General features: G+C 38.7%; 1 protein-coding gene across 1 annotated transcript in view; it reads left to right on the top strand.

The window, feature by feature from the left end:
- The window catches only part of BBOX1 (gamma-butyrobetaine hydroxylase 1), a 69,381-nt gene extending 55,422 nt beyond the window's left edge, over positions 1 to 13,959 (top strand). The window contains exons 6-7 of the mRNA XM_082659862.1: positions 11,598 to 11,764; positions 13,494 to 13,959. Coding sequence (XP_082515988.1) covers positions 11,598 to 11,764; positions 13,494 to 13,654 — 328 coding nt within the window. The 3' untranslated portion in view covers positions 13,655 to 13,959. The remainder of the gene's footprint in view (positions 1 to 11,597; positions 11,765 to 13,493) is intronic.
- Positions 13,960 to 19,376: the final 5,417 nt, after the last annotated feature.

A 19,376-nucleotide genomic window follows, 5' to 3' on the forward strand; every position in this document is an offset into this window, starting at 1 on the left:
GGAGGCAAGGAAATATAATGGAGAAAAGAGAGTCTCTTCAATAAGTGGTGCTGGGAAAACTGGACAGCTACATGTAAAAGAATGAAATTGGAACACTCCCTAACACCATACACAAAAATAAGCTCAAAATGGATTAAAGACCAAAATGTAAGACCAGACACTATAAAACTCTTAGAGGAAAACATAGGAAGAACACTCTTTGACATAAATCACAGCAAGTTCTTTTCTGACCCACCCACTGGAGTAATGGAAATAAAAACAAAAATAAACAAATGGGAACAAATGAAACTTAAAAGCTTTTGCACAGAGTGAAGTAAGTCAGAAAGAGAAAAACAAATATATATTAAAGCATATATGTGGAATCTAAATAAATGGTACAGCTGAACCAGTCTGAAATGCAGAAATGAGACACAGATGTAGAGAACAAACGTATGGACAAAAAGAGGGAAAAGCAGGGGGGTGGGTGGTGGTGGTGGGATGAATTGCGGTTTGGGATTGACATACATACACTAATATGTATAAGATGGATAACTAATAAGAACCTGCTTTATAAAAAATAAAATATAATAAAATTCAAGAAAAAAAGAGAAAATGAATGGTAAGATTGTAGATTTAATCATGACCTTATCAATAATGACATTAAATATAAATGGGCTAAATACAACAATTTAAAAAAAAGTTACCTTAAAACCCTATGACAAATTACCATTTTGTTGTGACACAATATGGGTGCAGACTCTTCAGGGCTAGAGAACAGAGGCAAAAAAACAAAAACGAAAAGAAAACAACACTTAGCTATTGAGTGATTTTTTTTTTAACAGCTTTACTGGAGTATAATTGCATTACAATGGTGTATTAGTTTCTGCTTTATTACAAAGTGAATCAGCTATACATATACATATATCCCCGTATCCGCTCCCACTTGTGTCTCCCTCCCTCCCTCCCTATCCCACCCCTCTATATGGTGACAAAGCACCAAGCTTATCTACCTGTACTATGCAGCTGCTTTCCACTAGCTATCTATTTTACATTTGGTAGTATATATAAGTCCATGCCACTCTCTCACTTCATCCCAGCTTACCCTTCCCCCTTCTCCTGTCCTCAAGTCCATTGTCTATGTCTGAATCTTTATTCCTGTCCTGACCCTAGGTTTCTCAGAAACTTTTTTTTTTTTAGATTCCATATATATGTGTTAGCATATGGTGTTTGTTTTTCTCTTTCTGACTTACTTCACTCTGTATGACAGACTCTAGATCCATCCACCTCACTACAAATAACTCAATTTTGTTTCTTTTTATGGCTGACTAATATTCCATTGTATATATGGCCACATCTTCTTTATCCATTCATCTGTCAGTGGACACTTAGGTTGCTTCCATGTCCTGGCTATTGTAAATAGAACTGCAATGAACATTGTGGTACATGACTCTTTTTGAATTATGGTTTTCTCAGGGTATATGCCCAGTAGTGGGATTGCTGGGTCGTATGGTAGTTCTAGTTTTAGTTTTCTAAGGAACCTCCATACTGTTCTCCATAGTGGCTATATCAATTTACATTCCCACCAACAGCGCAAGAGGGTTCCCTTTTCTCCACACCTGCTCCAGCGTTTATTGTTTCTAGATTTTTTGATGATGGCCATTCTAACTGGTGTGAGGTGATACCTCACTGTAGTTTTGATTTGCATTTCTCTAATGATTTGTGATGTTGAGCATCCTCTCATATGTTTGTGGGCAATCCGTATATCTTCTTTGGAGAAAAGTCTATTTAGGTCTTCCACCCATTTGTGGATTGGGTTGTTTGTTTTTTCGATATTGAGCTGCCTGAGCTTCTTGCATATCTTGGAGATTAATCGTTTGTCAGTTGCTTCATTTGCAAATATTTTCTCCCATTCTGACGGCTGTCTTTTCATCTTCTTTATGGTTTCCTTTGCTGTGCAAAAGCTTTGAAGTTTCATTAGGTCCCATTTGTTTATTTTTGTTTTCATTCCCATTTCTCTAGGAGGTGGTTCCAAAAGGATCTTGCTGTGATTTATGTCATAGAGTGTTCTGCCTATGTTTTCCTCTAACAGTTTTACAGTGTCTAGCCTTAAATTTAGGTCTTTCATCCGTTTTGAGTGTATTTTTCTGTACGGTGTAGGGAATGTTCTAATTTCATTCTTTTACATGTGGCTGTCCAGTTTTCCCAGCACCACTTATTAAAGAGGCTGTCTTTTCTCCATTGTATATTCTTGCCTGCTTTATCAAAAATAAGGTGACCATATGTACATGGGCTTAGCTCTGGGCTTTCTATCCTGTTCCATTGATCTATATTTCTGTTTTTGTGCCAGTACCATACTGTCATGATGACTGTAGCTTTGTACTATAGTCTGAAGTCAGGGAGCCTGATTCCTCCAGCTCTGTTTTTCTTTTTCAATATTGCTTTGTCTATTCAGGGTCTTTTGTGTTTCCATACAAATTGTGAAATTTTTTGTTCTAGTTCTGTGAAAAATGCCATTGGTAGTTTGATAGGGATTGTATTGAATCTGTAGATTGCTTTGGGTAGTATAGTCATTTTCACAACTTTGATTCTTCCAATCTAAGAATATGGTATATCTCTCTATCTGTTTGTACCATCTTTAATTTCTTTCATCAGTGTCTTATAGTTTTCTGCATACAGGTCTTTTGTCTCCTTAGGTAGGTTTATTCCAGTTATTTTATTCTTTTGGTTGCAATGGTAAATGGGAGTGTTTTCTTAATTTCTCTTTCAGATTTTTCATCATTAGTGTATAGGAATGCAAGAGATTTCTGTGCATTAATTTTGTATCCTGCTACTTTTCCAAATTCATTGATTACCTCTACTAGTTTTCTGGTACCATCTTTAGGATTTTCTATGTATGGTATCATGTCATCTGCAAACAAACAGTGACAACTTTACTTCTTCTTTTCCAGTTTAGATTCCTTTTATTTCTTTTTCTTCTCTGATTGCTGTCACTAAAACTTCCAAACCTATGTTGAATAATAACGGTGAGAGTGGGCAACCTTGTCTTGCTCCTGATCTTAGTGGAAATGGTTTCAGTTTTTCACCATTGAGAATGATGTTGGCTGTGAGTTTGTCATATATGGCCTTTATTATGTTGAGGTAAGTTCTTCTATGCCTACTTGCTGGAGGGGTTTTATCATAAATGGGTATTGAATTTTGTCAAAAGATTTTTCTCCCTCTATTGAGATGATCATATGGTTTTTCTCCTTCAGTTTGTTAATATGGTTTATCACATTGATTGATTTGCATATATTGAAGAATCCTTGCATTCCTGGGATAAACCCCACTTGATCATGGTGTATGATCCTTTTAATGTGCTGTTGGATTCTGTTTGCGAGTATTTTGTTGAGGAGTTTTGCATCTATGTTCATCAGTGATATTGGCCTGTAGTTTTCTTTCTTTGTGACATCCTTGTCTGGTGTTGGTATCAGGGTGATGGTGGCCTCATAGAATGAGTTTGGGAGTGTTCCTCCCTCTGCTATATTTTGGAAGAGTTTGAGAAGAATAGGTGTTAGCTCGTCTCTAAATGTTTGATAGCGTTCGTCTGTGAAGCCATCTGGTCCTTGGCTTTGTGTGTTGGAAGATTTTTAATCACAGTCTCAATTTCACTGCTTGTGATTGGTTTGTTTATATTTTCTATTTCTTCCTGGTTCAGTCCCTGAAAGTTGTGCTTTTCTAAGAATTTGTCCATTTCTTCCAGGCTGTCCATTTTACTGGCATACAATTGCTTGTACTAATCTCTCATGATCCTTTGTATTTCTGCAGTGTCAGTTATTACTTCTCCTTTTTCATTTCTAATTCTATTGATTTGAGTCTTCTCCCTTTTTTTCTTGATGAGTCTGCCTAATGGTTTATCAATTTTGTTTATCTTCTCAAATAACCAGCTTTTAGTTTTATCGAACTTTGCTACTGTTTTCTTCATTTCTTTTTCATTTCTTTCCAATCTGATTTTTATGATTTCTTTCCTTCTGCTAACTTTGGGGGTTTTTTTGTTCTTCTTTCTCTAATTGCTTTAGATGTAAGGTTAGGTTGTTAATTTGAGATGTTTCTTGTTTCTTGTGGTAGGATTGTATTGCTATAAACTTCCCTCTTACAACTGCTTTTGCTGCATCCCATGGGTTTTGGGTCGTCATGTTTTCATTGTCATTTGTTTCTAGGTATTCTTTGATTTCCTCTTTGATTTCTTCAGTGATCTCTTGGTTATTTAGTAGTGTATTGTTTAGTCTCCATGTGTTTGTATATTTTACAGATTTATTTCCTGTAATTGATATCTAGTCTCATAGCGTTGTGGTCGGAAATGATACTTGATATGATTTTAATTTTCTTAAATTTACCAAGGCTTGATTTGTGACCCAAGTTATGATCTATCCTGGAGAATGGTCCTTGAGCACTTGAAAAGAAAGTGTATGCTGTTATTTTGGGATGGAATGTCTTATAAATGTCAATTAAGTGCATCTTGTTTAATGTATCATTTAAAGCTGGTTTCCTTATTTATTTTCATTTTAGATGATCTGTCCATTTGTAAATGTGGGGTGTTAAAGTCCCCTACTATGATTCTGTTACTGTCAATTTCCCCTTTTGTGGCTATTAGCATTTGCCTTATATATTGAGGTGCTCCTATATTGGGTGCATAAATATTTACAATTGTTATATCTTCTTCTTGGATTGATCCCTTGATCATTATGTAGTGTCCTTCTTTGTCTCTTGCAATAGTCTTTATTTTAAAGTCTATTTTGTCTGATATGAGAATTGCTACTCCAGCTTTCTTTTGATTTCCATTTGCATGGAATATCTTTTTTCATCCCCTCACTTTCAGTCTGTATGTGTCCCTAGGTCTGAATTGGGTCTCCTATAGACAGCATATATAGAGGCCTTGTTTTTGTATCCATTCAGCCAGTCTATGACTTTTGGTTGCAGCATTTAATCCATTTACATTTAAGGTAATTATCAATATGTATGTTCCTAGTACCATTTTCTTAATTGTTTTGTGTTTGTTATTGTAGGTCTTTTCCTTCTCTTGTGTTTCCTTCCTAGAGAAGTTCCTTTAGCATTTGTTGTAAAGCTGGTTTGGTGGTGCTGAATTCTCTTAGCTTTTGCTTGTCTGTAAATGTATTAATTTCTCTGTCAAATCTGAATGAGATCCTTGCCAGGTGGAGTAACTTTGGTGTAGGTTTTCCCTTTCATCACTTTAAATATGTCCTGCCACTCCCTTCAGGCTTGCAGAGTTTCTGCTGAAGGATCAGCTATTAACCTGATGGGGATTCCCTTGTAGGTTATTTGTTGTTTTACCCTTGCTGCTTCTAGTATTTTTTCTTTGTATTTAATTTTTGATAGTTTGATTAATATGTGTCTTGGTGTGTTTCTGCTTGGATTTATCCTTTATTTGACTCTCTGTGATTTCCAGACTTAACTATTTCCCTTCCCATATTAGGGTAGTTTTCGACTATAATCTCTTCAAATATTTTCTCAATCCTTTTCTTTTTCTCTTCTTCTTCTGGGACCCCTATAATTCGAATGTTGGCGAGTTTAATGTTGTCCCAGAGGTCTCTGAGACTGTTCTCAATTTTTTTATTCTTTTGTCTTTATTCTGCTCTGCAGTAGTTATTTCCCCTATTTTATCTTCCAGGTCAGTCATCCGTTTTTCTGCCTCAGTTATTCTGCTACTCTTTCCTTCTAGAGAATTTTTAATTTCATTTATTGTGTTGTTCATCATTGTTTGTTTGCTCTTTAGTTCTTCTAGGTCCTTGTTAAACGTTTTTTGTATTTTCTCCATTCTATTTCCAAGATTTTGGATCATCTTTATTATCAATACTCTGAATTCTTTTTCAGGTAGACTGCCTATTTCCTCTTCATTTGTTTGGTCTGGTGGCTTTTTACCTTGCTCCTTCATCTGTTGTGTGTTTCTTTGTCTTCTCATTTTGCTTAACTTACTGTGTTTGTGGTCTCCTTTTTGCAGGCTGCAGGTTCATAGCTCCTGTTGTTTGTGGTGTCTGCCCCCAGTGGCTAAGGTTGGTTCAGTGGGTTCTGTAGGCTTCCTGGTGGAAGGGACTAGTGCCTGTGTTCTGGTGGTTGAGGCTGGATTTGTCTTTCTGGTGGGCAAGTCCACATCCAGTGGTGTGTTTTGGGGTGTCTGTGACCTTATTATGATTTTAGGCAGCCTCACTGCTAATGGGTGAGGTTGTGTTCCTGTCTTTCTATTTTTTTGGCATAGGATATTCAGCACTGTAGCTTGCTGTTTGTTGAGTGGAGCTGGGTCTTAGTGTTGAGATGGAGATCTCTGGGAGAGCTTTCACCATTTGATATTACGTGGAGCCAGGAGGTCTCTAGTGGACCAATGTCCTGACCTCAGCTCTCCCACCTTCTCGGCTCAGAAGAAAAGGAAGAAAAAAGAAAGAAAGATTGGAATAAAATAAATAAAATAAAATAATTAAAAAGTAATAAAAAAGAAAAAAAGAAGGAAAGAAGAGAGCAACCAAGTGAAAAAACAAATATACCAATGATAACAAGTGCTAAAAACTATACTAAAAAAAAAAAAATGGACAGACAGAAGCCTAGGACAAATGGTCAAATCAAAGCTATAAGACAAAATCACACACAGAAGCATACACATACACACTCACGAAAAGAGAAAAAGGAAAAAAATATATATATATTGTTGCTCCCAAAGTCCACTGCCTCAATTTGGGATGATTCGTTGTGTATTCAGGTATTCCACAGTTGCAGGTACAGCAAGTTGATTGTGGAGATTTAATCCGCTGCTCCTGAGGCTGATGGCAGAGATTTCCCTTTCTCTTCTTTGTTCACACAGCTCCCGGGGTTCAGCTTTGGATTTGGACCCGCCTCTGCGTGTAGGTCGCCTGAGGGCGTCTGTTCTTTGCTCAGATAGGACGGGGTTAAAGGAGCTGCTGATTCAGGGGCTCTGGCTCACTCAGGCCGGAGGGAGGGAGGGGCACGGAGTGCTGGGCGAGTCTGCGGCGGCAGAGGCCAGAGTGACGTTGCACCAGCCTGAGGCGCGCCGTGTGTTCTCCCGGGGAAGCTGTCCCTGGATCACGGGACCCTGGCAGTGGTGGGCTGCACAGGCTCCCGGGATGGGCGGTGTGGATAGTGACCTGTGCTCACACACAGGCTTCTTGTTGGTGGCAGCAGCAGCCTTAGCGTCTCATGCCCGTCTCTGGGGTCCATGCTTTTAGCCGCGGCTCGCGCCCGTCTCTGGAGCTCCTTTAAGCAGCGCTCTGAATCCCCTCTCCTCGCGCACCAGGAAACAAAGAGGAAAGAAAAAGTCTCTTCCCTCTTAGGCAGGTCCAGACTTTTCCCTGGACTCCCTCCTGGCTAGCCGTGGTGCACTAACACCCTGCAGGCTGTGTTCACGCCGCCAACCCCAGTCCTCTCCCTGCGCTCCGACAGAAGCCCGAGCCTCAGCTTCCAACCCCGCCCGCCCTGGCGGGTGAGCAGACAAGCCTCTCCGGCTGGTGAGTGCCGGTTGGCCCTGATCCTCTGTACGGGAATCTCTCGGCTTTGCCCTCCGCACCCGTTGCTATGCTCTCCTCCGCGGCTCCAAAGCTTTCCCCCTCCGCCACCCGCAGTCTCCACCCGGGAAGGGGCTTCCTAGTGTGTGGAAACCTTTCCTCCTTCACGGCTCCCTCCCACTGGTGCACGTCCCTATTCTTTTGTCTCTGTTCTTCCTTTTTTCTTTTGCCCTACCCAGGTACGTGGGGAGTTTCTTGCCTTTTGGGAGGTCTGAGGTCTTCTGCCAGCGTTCAGTAGGTGTTCTGTAGGAGTTGTTCCACGTATAGATGTATTTCTGATGTATCTGTGTGGAGGAAGGTGATCTCCACGTCTTACTCTTCCGCCATCTTGAAGGTCTCCTTGAGTGAGATTAACAATATCTATCATCATAATTTGCTTTTGTTATTTTTTGCAATAACATTCTAGAATTTGGCCGTTATCAAGGTCTCAGGGATATCCATAAAGAATATCAAGTGGTTAACATTAATTCACTTAAAATGTATTTTTAACAACAGGAGATGAAACAAAGAGAGTTTTCAGTTAATCAAGGGCCTCGGTCCCCTGAGTGTTTGGGTTAATTTTCCTGGTGGTTAAATCTTTTAAGTCTTTTGAGATGCTTATGTCTTATCTAATACAAAAAGATCTTGGAGGCTGCTGAGAAAGTTAAGTATCATGCAGTACAATAAAAAACAAAGTAACTAGGACGAAAATAATAGTGAGATTAAGCTATAGTGTTGCATCCTACTGGTTACAAATTCAGTCACATGAACACAACTCCTCTTGTTATCTGTGAGTTGTTGGTCAAGTGACTTATTCTTGCTAAGCCACGAAAAGGAGTAATTCTCAGTAAAAAAAAAAAAAGTGATATTAATACTTACCACATAATAATTGTAGTGGGAATTATAGAGATAATATACAGACAGCCCTGTCAAAGTGTCTGGATCAGAAAGGGCAGAATAAATTTTAGCTAGCCATAATTTTCATAATCCAACACATTTACTGGTGATAGATTTTAATTTCAGCTCTGAGTTTCTAAAGACCAAAACAAGGAGGGAACATAATCCATTTGCAAGATTTGAGATGCTTTTAAAGTCTGAAATAAATTTTTCTTGCATAAAATGTGATGTGGTGGGCAAGACCATAATTCTCACAACAAATTCACATCACCTCTCTCAATGAGAAACAATATTTTAACTAACGAGGCGTGTCCACAGCATCCACCTGGATTGTAGGAGATGATTCTACAGTCTTTCCCTTGGGTTCTTTTATTGGCATCACTGATGATGTTTTGCTTTTACTAATTTGCAGTCATCATGTTGCTTGTTTCTGTTTAAATGCTTGTCCTTTATGCATAGCTAATACATAGCTGGTTATTCCTCATCTTTGGGGGCTTTTTACCCTTCCTCAGCATATAATCCTGCATCAAGACCTTCCTTTCATTCTGTTTTTGCACACAGAATATCCTGCTTACTAAGATTCAATTTTGCATTTTAGGTTGATCTTCAAGATGCCAGCCACTCATCTCCTCTAACATTCTTCAATCCTCAGGATAACATCTTCTCTAGACCTCATAACTAAATTTACTTTCTATTTCTCCTCAGGTCATTACTGAGAATGCTAAATAACAAATTTGTTTCTTATTTTCTCATATAGAAAGTAGATACCAGGTGAAAAGAGACAGAGGCTGTGTTACACACACGTACACACACAGAGAAATTGCTTCTTTTTGCCCACATGTGTGAACTCTGAGAAATGAAAACTTAATACAATGTACCATGGGACACACAATCCTGATTTCATGAGATTAATGAATCACAAAGTTCCTTTCAAAGATATGTGAGGATACATACATGGACTCCAAAAGAGAGAGCTCATAACTAGCATAACCATTCCCATGCAAGAATTACGGTGTTAGTGGAAAAAAAAAAAAAAAAACATCACCAGAGTGGCTGGGATGGAAGACCCCAAGAAGTTTCAAAGATGTGACGTACTTGTCAGTATCATGGAGGATGACACAAAGGGTGTCATTGGTATATGTACAGAAAATAATGCAGGGGGAGAGGAGGGAATGTGGATCAGGAGCAGTCAGGCTAGAATTTTAAAGATAAGATGAAAAGGCAAAATGCCCTCAGAAACTGTGAAAGGGGTCTGAAACCAGCAGTATGAACACTAATGGGGCAATTGAAAGGCCAAGCACTGTCCTTTGTACCCCTCAAACCCAGAGGTCCACAGTCTCTTCTGCTGACTGTCCTCTTCCTTGATTCTTTGTTCATAAAGCCACAACCTGCAGGCCAGAGAGCATCCTTTATCTATGTGGAGAAGATGGGGCAACAGGGGAGGGCCCTTCACTGCCTATTCAGTCATATTTGTATTTTATCAATATATATAAATTCAATTTCTAAGAGCCTTTTTTGAAAACCTGTTCCTTTCTTACATTCTTTCCCTATATGGTTCAATAGGTAGTTTTCAGTCACTGTTCAATAAGCAAAGAGTTGCTGCTAGTCACTGTTTCTTAGAGTTTATCATTACATTTGCCATTGGCTCAGAGGATTGACTATTAATCTGAGGTACAAAGCACAGGGGCCCAGATAGCCATACTTTGTATACCACAGGCCATTGCATCCTTCCTCCCATAACCTAGCTTGTTGATAATGGTTCACTCTGTGTGAGCAGCCAGCTAAGTGTAATCTAGACCCCAAATCAGTGTCACCAACCCCTGGAACATGTGACAGTCTGTTCGGTTTGACCCATCAGTCAGCTGTTGGTTCACATTACCACCTCCTAAGCTGGCTCAGGAGTAATTCTTGGCACTTTGTCACCATCCTTGCCCGCCTTCAGTTTTTATCCATCACTCCTGTACCTAAAGAAAAGGTAAAGTTGGCTGATGTTTTAGAACTGGAGAAAAGTTCACCTTCCGAATAAGCTTAAAAAAAAAATTGTCTCTTCCTTTTGTCTCTGTGTCTAAATGGTCATGCCTTCCTAATTATAACCAGCAAACTTAAATTTAGAAATAATGTTATCATTTGTTACATTGAAAACAGTATTATGTTACATTGTCATGATCAATATTCTAAGAAAGAATATAGAGATCACAATATTAGGCTCTCCCAAGGTACTAAAAAGACCTTGGTACTCTCTAAAGGTACTGAAAAAATATATACAAAGTTACATATGCAACAGATATTTAATAACTGCCTGTTATATCCAGGATCTATGTTAATTGCTGGGAATACAACGTTAAATGACATTCAGTATCAGTCTTCTAGAAGCCTATACACTAAGATACATAGTATAGATGGAAAGATCCAAAGAATGTGCCTCAGGCTAGACTCTTCTTTCTCTGTGCCTCAGTTTCCCCATCTATAAACTAGGGATTGAAATAGAACAGAGTATTTCCAATTTTTAAAAAACAATTTTTTGGGGCTCCCCTGGTGGCGCAGTGGTTGAGAGTCCGCCTGCCAGTGCAGGGGACATGGGTTCGTGCCGCGGTCCGGGAAGATCCCACGTGCCGCGGAGCGGCTGGGCCCGTGAGCCATGGCCGCTGAGCCTGCGCGTCCAGAGCCTGTGCTCCGCAACGGGAGAGGCCACAACAGTGAGAGGCCCGCATACCGCAAAAAAAAAAAACAAAAACAAAAAAACAATTTTTCTTCCCAATATTGTTCCAGTAAAATCATATTTAAAACTTCCATAGATGAAACATATAAAGTGATTGACCTATGAACTGTAACATAAAAATATTTTAATATGTAAAAGCTACTGTTTTAAAGAATAAAGAAAGAATTTATTTTCCTAAACAAATTTTAACTGGAATTTCTCAGAAACATTTATTTTAAATTAATTTGAATCAATTCTGGAACTTATGTAGTAAGATTTCAAAAAATTCTTGCTAAATGAATATGTGAAAAAAACAAATGAGTACATTGTACCACAGATAACCTTAATATCTTCTGTACATGTGTTTGGATTCTTTAATATTGTATTTCAGAAATATCTTCCAAGATGAAATGACCCTTACAAATGTAAATAGATATTTCATGACTTCTATATTTTAACTTTTTCTCTTTGAAAAATAGATTAGACGATAAAGGCCAAGTGGTTCGCGTCAACTTCAATAATGCAACTAGAGACACAATATTTGATGTACCTGTTGAAAGAGTTCAGCCTTTTTATGCTGCTCTGAAGGAGTTTGTTGACCTCATGAATTGTAAAGAATTCAAGTTTACTTTCAAGATGAATCCAGGTCAGTGAACACATTTTCTCAGACAACTGAAAGAATGGATTTTCTTCAACCTTAACCATTTAGCACAATATCTAGAGCAGTGTTTCTCAAACATGGCATGTGGAACACTAACAACAGAGTCTTGGTGAGCAGCCAGCTTGCTTAAATAGCAGACTCCTGGCCCCTACCCTTCCTCTAAATTGACTCTCCAGACTTTAAAATACTCATAAGTCCCTAGGTAATCCTTAAGCACACCAAAATTTAATAACCTCTAACATAAAGAATAAATATTGAAAGACAAGCTACAGACCAAATAAAATCTCATGTCTGATATGAAGACTGATGACTTATATTTTCTATTTTGATAGCCAATCAATACAAACTGAAACCTGTACTTAATTTTCCTATCTTGGTAAATAAATAAAATTATCTCCACGAGTCTCACTCTAAAGTACATGAGTAGGATTTACTCGTTACGCTTATCTGATCTGGCAAACATGGTGCTACCTGAAATAAAGTAGTACTTGAAGTATTCCAGCCACTTGGATAAAGGAGCAGAAAGCACTATGGTTTGTCTGGACCATCTCTACTCAATAAAGTGACATCAAACTTGAGGCTTTTGATATTTAAAATAAAAAGCATAAATTCTCCCTCCTACTGATTGGGCCAAGTGGAAGATACTTTACGTGTGTGATTATTTTTTGAATTGATCTTTGGTATAATAAGGTAATACTAGAAATCTCCATAAGTCCGCTGCTATGAAGTCAACACCAAGTTGAGTTTAAGAGCAGCAACATGTAAAATGGAAATACCGTGGGAGAAAAGTACCCCCAAAATAGGAGTTGGAATTCAACCTTCACCATTCAATGGCAGTGTATCTCCTGGCAAGTGCCTCAACTGCTCAGAGCTTCAGTTTTCTCATGTATGAAAATAGGAGATAATACTCTCAAGATTTTTATGAGGCATAGAAATTATGTACATAAAATACTAGGAACATGAAAGACAAACCAAGAATGTCACTACCCTTATAATTGTTTGAAGCTGTTAAAGTAGAAATAAATACTTCTTAAGTCAGGAGGAGAAAAACAAATACCATATGATACCACTTATATGTGGAATCTAAATTATGACACAAATGAAACAGACTCACAGACATAGAGAACAGCCTTGTGGTTGTCAATGGGGAGAAGGTTGGGGAAAGGGATGGACTGGACATTTGGGGTTAGCAGATGAAAGCTATTATATATAGAATGGATGAACAACAAGGTCCTACTATATATCACGGGGAATTATATTCAATATCCTGTAATAAACCATAATGGAAAAGAATATAAAAAAGAATGTATATATAACTGAATCACTTTGCTGTACAGCAGAAATTAACACAATATTATAAATCAACTATACTTCAATTTAAAAAAAACCCTTCTGAGTAAGAGATAAGTAACCATTAGGAAGACCAATTCAAAGGTTTTATACAGAGATAATACTTTAAGTAAGAATTATAAAGGTGTCTACAAGGGCCCCCCCCCAAGCTATGTAGTTCAAATGTCAAAAGGTCTAAAGCAGTCTCCATTCCGTGGGCCTGATTTGTATGAAAAAGCAAATGTGCAGTTTCATGTAAAGAAATAAACATATTGCATCTTGATGTGAACCAAGTAGCAATGCTGTTTTGCAGTTTACATTTTCTAGCTCAGAAAATCATTTACACATAGAATTATATTCATATTGAACAAAATCTTTTGTCTAGGTGATGTGATTACCTTTGATAACTGGCGCTTACTTCATGGCCGACGGAGCTATGAAGCAGGAACTGAGATATCCCGCCATCTAGAAGGAGCTTATGCCGACTGGGATGTGGTCATGTCAAGGCTTCGTATCTTAAGGCAGAGTGTCCGGAATAGAAACTGAATCTCCTGTCGATAAGATTCCAGTGAGTGTATTTTATAAGATATGGCAAGGTTATTTGTCTTCACAGGCCATGAGCCATGTCAGTAACACATTAATTTCTTTAACACAAGAGTTCTCTTTTCTTTGTAGTCATATACACTGCCAACTTTTTAGATGTTGTAGCCATGCTCTCTCTTTTTCAAATAATAAAGCATCTCTTCTGTCCAATTGCATGTATGATCTAATTTCTTTTGCACATCTGTGAGAGTCTCCAGAATACCTTCAAATAGTTTTGTATCAAAGTCTTTCTTCAAGTAAGGCTTCTTCTAAATAAAGCTTTTGTTTCAAATAAAGGTTGTGTTTCAAATAAAACTTGTCTCAAAACATGTTTCTGCTCTGTTGCCTGGAGGGTCTCATTTTTCATGACTACATGTGACTGTCCTTAGCATGCTTGGAAAGAGGCTTCATATTTTCAAAGATCTCTTTTGTTGACTCTTATTATAGAATTACGTGACCCCAATTTCCAGACCTCACCAAACTGGTGATCTCAGCATTTCTTTTAATACCTAAATTATGATATCAAACCCAAGAATATGCCAAATGAAAAGAAAATCTAGTTCCACCCCCCACCAAGTTGCTCTTGCCCCAAAGAAATACTCCCAAGGACTGCCAGCATAGCTTACCCCTGTCCGTGGGTCAGTTCTCCTCACTCCTTGCCTTCAACTAATAACTAGAAAAGGTAGAACCAAGATGCATGCAACACTCATAAGTAGACATGATGTTTTTTAACCTCTGGACAGCTTGACTTGCTGGTCTTGGCTTCTTATATGGCCACAGCCTTGCTTCCAGTGATGGAACACAGGTGTCACCACCAGCCATGAAAGTTCCACTCTGGTTGTGCCCAGTCCCTTCCCTACCTCTGCCGAAAAGGGGAGTCTCAGCATTTCCATTTGCTGAAATCCTGGTAGTACATAGATTTTTAGTCCATACATTTTGGGACCTAACCAAGCCTCCTATTTCAAAAGTCTTAATCACTGCCACCACTGTAGCGCTCTACCTGTCACCTTAAGACCGAGTGAAAACACTACTTCCATCCATGCTTTAACTTTTGTTTCACACTCATAGTGTGCCCAAGGCACAGGGAGTCTGGATCAAAAGTTTCTTAGGCCTATGTCAGCACACCCCTCTATTTTCTGAACTCTGGTAGTAAGTCCATGTTGCCTGCCCAGGCTCCTCTTTCTCTTGGAACACTGCCCCTTTCTGGGGCCTTCTTTGTCCTTTCCCATCATCTGGTCTTGCCTGGGGCTACTATAGTACACCACACATGTTTGATTCCTCTATACTTCAAATGAAATGGGTTGTGTTCTCAGTCTCACCTCTCCTAAGAGACTCCTAGAATGAAAACAGGTAAGTTCAATGGGGGCATGGCTTGATTTGAAGAGGCTGCATTCAATAACTGAAAACAAATAAGTTTCTGGACTAACCCTAGCTCCATCCATTTACAGCACCTAAACCACAAACACTTGCAACACTAAAGTGACTTGTTAGACTTTTATTCATTTGACAGATATTTAATCACATACCTGGTATATATCAGGCACGGTGCTAGACTAAGGACATAGAAGGACTTGGGATGTGCCTGCTTATAGTCTGGTAGAGGAACAGATAAGGATGTAGATGACGATGTGTTATGTTAACAGAACGGTTCATAGGGAGACAACCAATACTGGGGAGGTTAATGAAAGCTTCAGTGTAAATTGAATGAGTGTTAACAGTAGTTTTCCTGGCAAAGATGGGAAAATGACTTTCCAAGTCAAAGGGCAGAAGAAGCACAGAGAATTGAAAGTGATCACAATGCAGGCACTGAGAGAGTAGAGTATAGCAGGGCTGTAAATCCTGGGATTGGATGCCTAGGTTCAAATTGTAATAATGATAATCTGTTAACTATGTGCCTTTGGACAAATGACTTCTTCCCTTAAGCCTCAGATTTCTGTCTATAAATGAGACTAATAATAGTTCTTATCTCATTATATTTTTATGTGGATTAAGTAAACGTTCATGTAGAGCAGTGTTTTCCCAAACTTCTCAGATGATAAGAGTCATGTGTGTGTGTATGTGTGTGTGTGTGTGTTTAATACAACTTCCCAGACTCGGTCCCTGAAGACTAGGACTCAGTAGATCTGGGCTAAGAACTAGGAACTGTATTTTGAGCAAAGATCCCAGGTGATAGGCATCAACAGAGAAGTTTGGAAAAAATTAATGTAAAGCATTTAGCATGGCTCTTAGCTGAGGGTAAGCACTCAGTAGATGTTAACTATAATTAGTTATAATAACAGAGGTTGTAGAGGGAGAGGGTAGATAAGGATGGAAAGAGATATATGATGCCAGAGACGGAGATAGGGACCAAGTCATGAAATGTCAAAATGTATGTTGCACTAAAGAGCTGACATGTTATCTTGAAAGCAATGAAGAGCCATTTAAAGGTTTTTAAACAATAAAGTACCTTGGTCAGATATTCTTTTTTTTAAAGATCCGCCTGGCTACATTGTGGAGGAAATTGTAAATGAGCAAGGCTAGAAGCTGTACATCCACTTATGAGGTTATAAATCTACTTACTGTAGGAAGCCAGATGAGAGATTAAGAAAGATTGAATCAGAATTCTGGGAGAGGGAACAGAGAGATAATTAGAAGGCTGAATCTAGAGAACTTGGTGCCTCTCGGCATGTAGAGAATGAATGAGATGTCCAGGATGCCTGCTGTATTTCTAGTTAAGAAAAATGGATTAACAGTGATTCCATGCTTAGGAAGAGAAGCCACAAGAGCAGAAGAAAGCTTGTGGGCAAGACAACGAATCCAGTTTTGAACAGACTGAACTTGAATTGTCCTTGGACTAGTCCATTTGGCAGTTGGCTCTGTATATACCTACAGCTCAGGACAGAGACCTGGATTGGAGATCTGCATGTGGAAAGTATATAAATGATGGATGAAATCATTACTTGTTTTCCTGGAGACATTTAGTGATCATGATCAAGATTACAAGCCTCATGATATGATGATAAACTAATGATATTGGCCTAGTTTGTGGAATCAGTTACACCCTGAACATATCAGTGGTGGCTTACATTCAAAATCAGCTAGACCTCTTACATATCATATTTAGTCACTAGATGACAACATTCCAAACCAGCGCCCCATGGACTGGCTGCTTCCTTCTCTGATGAAAAATTATTTCTGCCCTGGAAAGAAGGGACAAAAGGATTGGATGCCATTGCAAAAATTTCTGAAGTATTATATAGGACATGACATATTATGGGCTACGACAACTGGTGCTGACTGAAGATGATTAGATTTCCTGGATATAATAGTCTAAAGATTTGACTTTCCTCCAAACTCATAATAGATCTGATGCAACTTGGATTAGAATTTACCCCTATTTGGCAGCGCGGACTCTTACTGTCTGTTCTATTTCTCCAATCTGAATTGCAGAATATTAGCTTCTTGGCTGGTTAATCAGAATAACTTCACAGGTCACCAGAATGACATGTCACAAGGTATCTTTGTTGTTCTCTATTTCTCCCCCTAATGGACCATTAAAAGGTAAATAAATGAATTTCATTAGAGGGAATTTATGCAAAAGAAAGAAATCCATGGAAAAGCTGAGTAACACTGAGGGTAATTTCTCTGTTCAGAATTTAAGCTAAGAAACAGGAGACACTTTATGAACAAAAATACCCTTTTATGTTAAATATCATTTTGAGGATAGATTTGAACCAAAAGTTCTTGCAATGAAAATGTGATCTGTTCAGACTAAATAGCTTAGAACATACCTCTGTGTCGCTGCACATACTTTTCCAACTGTCTGGACTATTCTTCCCTACCACCTTTTATGCCAGGAAAACTCGTCTTCCTCCTTTCACCTCTCTTGTGAATCCTTCCCTGATACTCCAAGTCAGGCTTAAGCACCCTTTCCTCTGGCTCCCAGTGAGCTTTAAATAAATGTTTGTATATTCATCTATTTATTCTATCAATATTCATTAGCACCTACTATGTGCCAGACACTATTCAAGGCATTGGTAACACAGTGGTGAGGAAGACAGACATAAGGGCCCTCATAGAGCTAATGGTCTAGTGGTAATATCAGGCATTGATCAAGTAATCACAGAAGTAATTAATTACAAATTGTGGTAAATGCTATAGATGAAAAGTCTAAGAAGTTACAAAAGCATAAAATAAGAGAATAGGACTAATTTGAAGGGAGTGGGGCTCAGCCTTCCTTGAGGAATTGACTTTTGAGTTGTTTGATGAAGAATGATATATATAATGGTACTTTTGACATCAACAGAAACTCTTAATCTAACAATAAATAAAAATTTTATCTCACAACACTTGAAGTCCAGGAATGAGGCAATCTCCCCACATCACATTTCGTCAGTCCCACTCCTCTGTATCTCTCTTGTTTCTGCTTTACTTCATATGTGTGCTTCATCCTCAAGTTGGTAAAATGGCTACAGAAGTTCCAGGCATCACATCAAGACACGGCTGTGTGAAAAGGAATAAAAAGTCTGATATTTTTCTTGGAAGCAGAGAAACATTCCTAGAAAGCTCTCTTTCTTGGAAGCAGAGAAACTTTTCCTAGAACCCCTCCTACAGGCTTCCTCTCATGCCTTCTCAACCACAATTGTGTCAAATACACTCTCCTAAGCTAGTGACTGAAAAAGAAAATGAGATTTCCATGTTTAGCTTAGATGAATCAGGATCTGCCCTTGGACAGGGGAGGTAGTCTCTATCACTGGTGCAGGTGGTTGTGTGGAGAAGAGCAAATAACTAAAACATCAGGATGAAGATTAAGGTTAGATGATGTGTAGGCAACCACCAGTGTCTGCTCTAGATAGGAGAGACTTGTCTAGGTGAAGGAGAAAAACAGGCAAGGAGAGCATAGCAGGCAGACCAAAAAGAGTAAGTGCTCTGATATGGAAGGCAATATGGTACCTCTGAAGAAATAGATGAACGCCATGAGTCTAGAAGCTGAGTAGCCAACCAACAGTGTCCAATAGATTATATACTCTTTAGACAGAGATATTTTCATTAGTATATCCCCAGTGCCTAAGTATGTGGAATAAATGATTGAAGCTAGGGCATACTAGTACTCTCCATTTTACATCCTAGGTCACAACCCCAGAACCTCAGTCATCTAGAAAAACCTCAGTTTTTGTGTCAGGTGGGACCTCATTTCTTTTCCCTCTTCCACTTGTATAACACATTTTATCTATGCACATACCCAGTTTTAGCCTCAGAAGCTTTTTCATTCTCTACCAGGATCAGTCCATTCACCAATTTAAAACAACCCAGCAGGGAACTTTCAGTTTTCAGACCAGCATGCAAGGAGCTTCAAAGCCCTTGCTCTCTTTACAACAAGTAAAAAGTAAAACAAACTGAAAAATCAACAACACTTCCTAGATCCATCAAACAAGTGAGATCACAGGGTAAACTGCTGTGACAAACTCTACAGACAAAAAAGCAAGTACAGAAAATCACAACTTATCAGAGCAGAAACTTCCACAGGACCAGTACCAGGGTAGGAAACCCTAATTTATAATTGACAAATTGCTGGAGGCTCAGAGTAGACATATCTAAGAGGGAAAATCTCTAGGGGACCCCAGTCATAGGGAGGCCTTCACATTTTTGTGAGTTTTATCTTCAGGAGCTCTACAAGTTCTCATAGTGAATATCAGAGAAAAATCCC

This window comes from Grampus griseus, assembly GCF_964374135.1.
Source record: "Grampus griseus genome assembly, chromosome: 8".
In the NCBI taxonomy this organism is placed as follows: domain Eukaryota; kingdom Metazoa; phylum Chordata; class Mammalia; order Artiodactyla; family Delphinidae; genus Grampus; species Grampus griseus.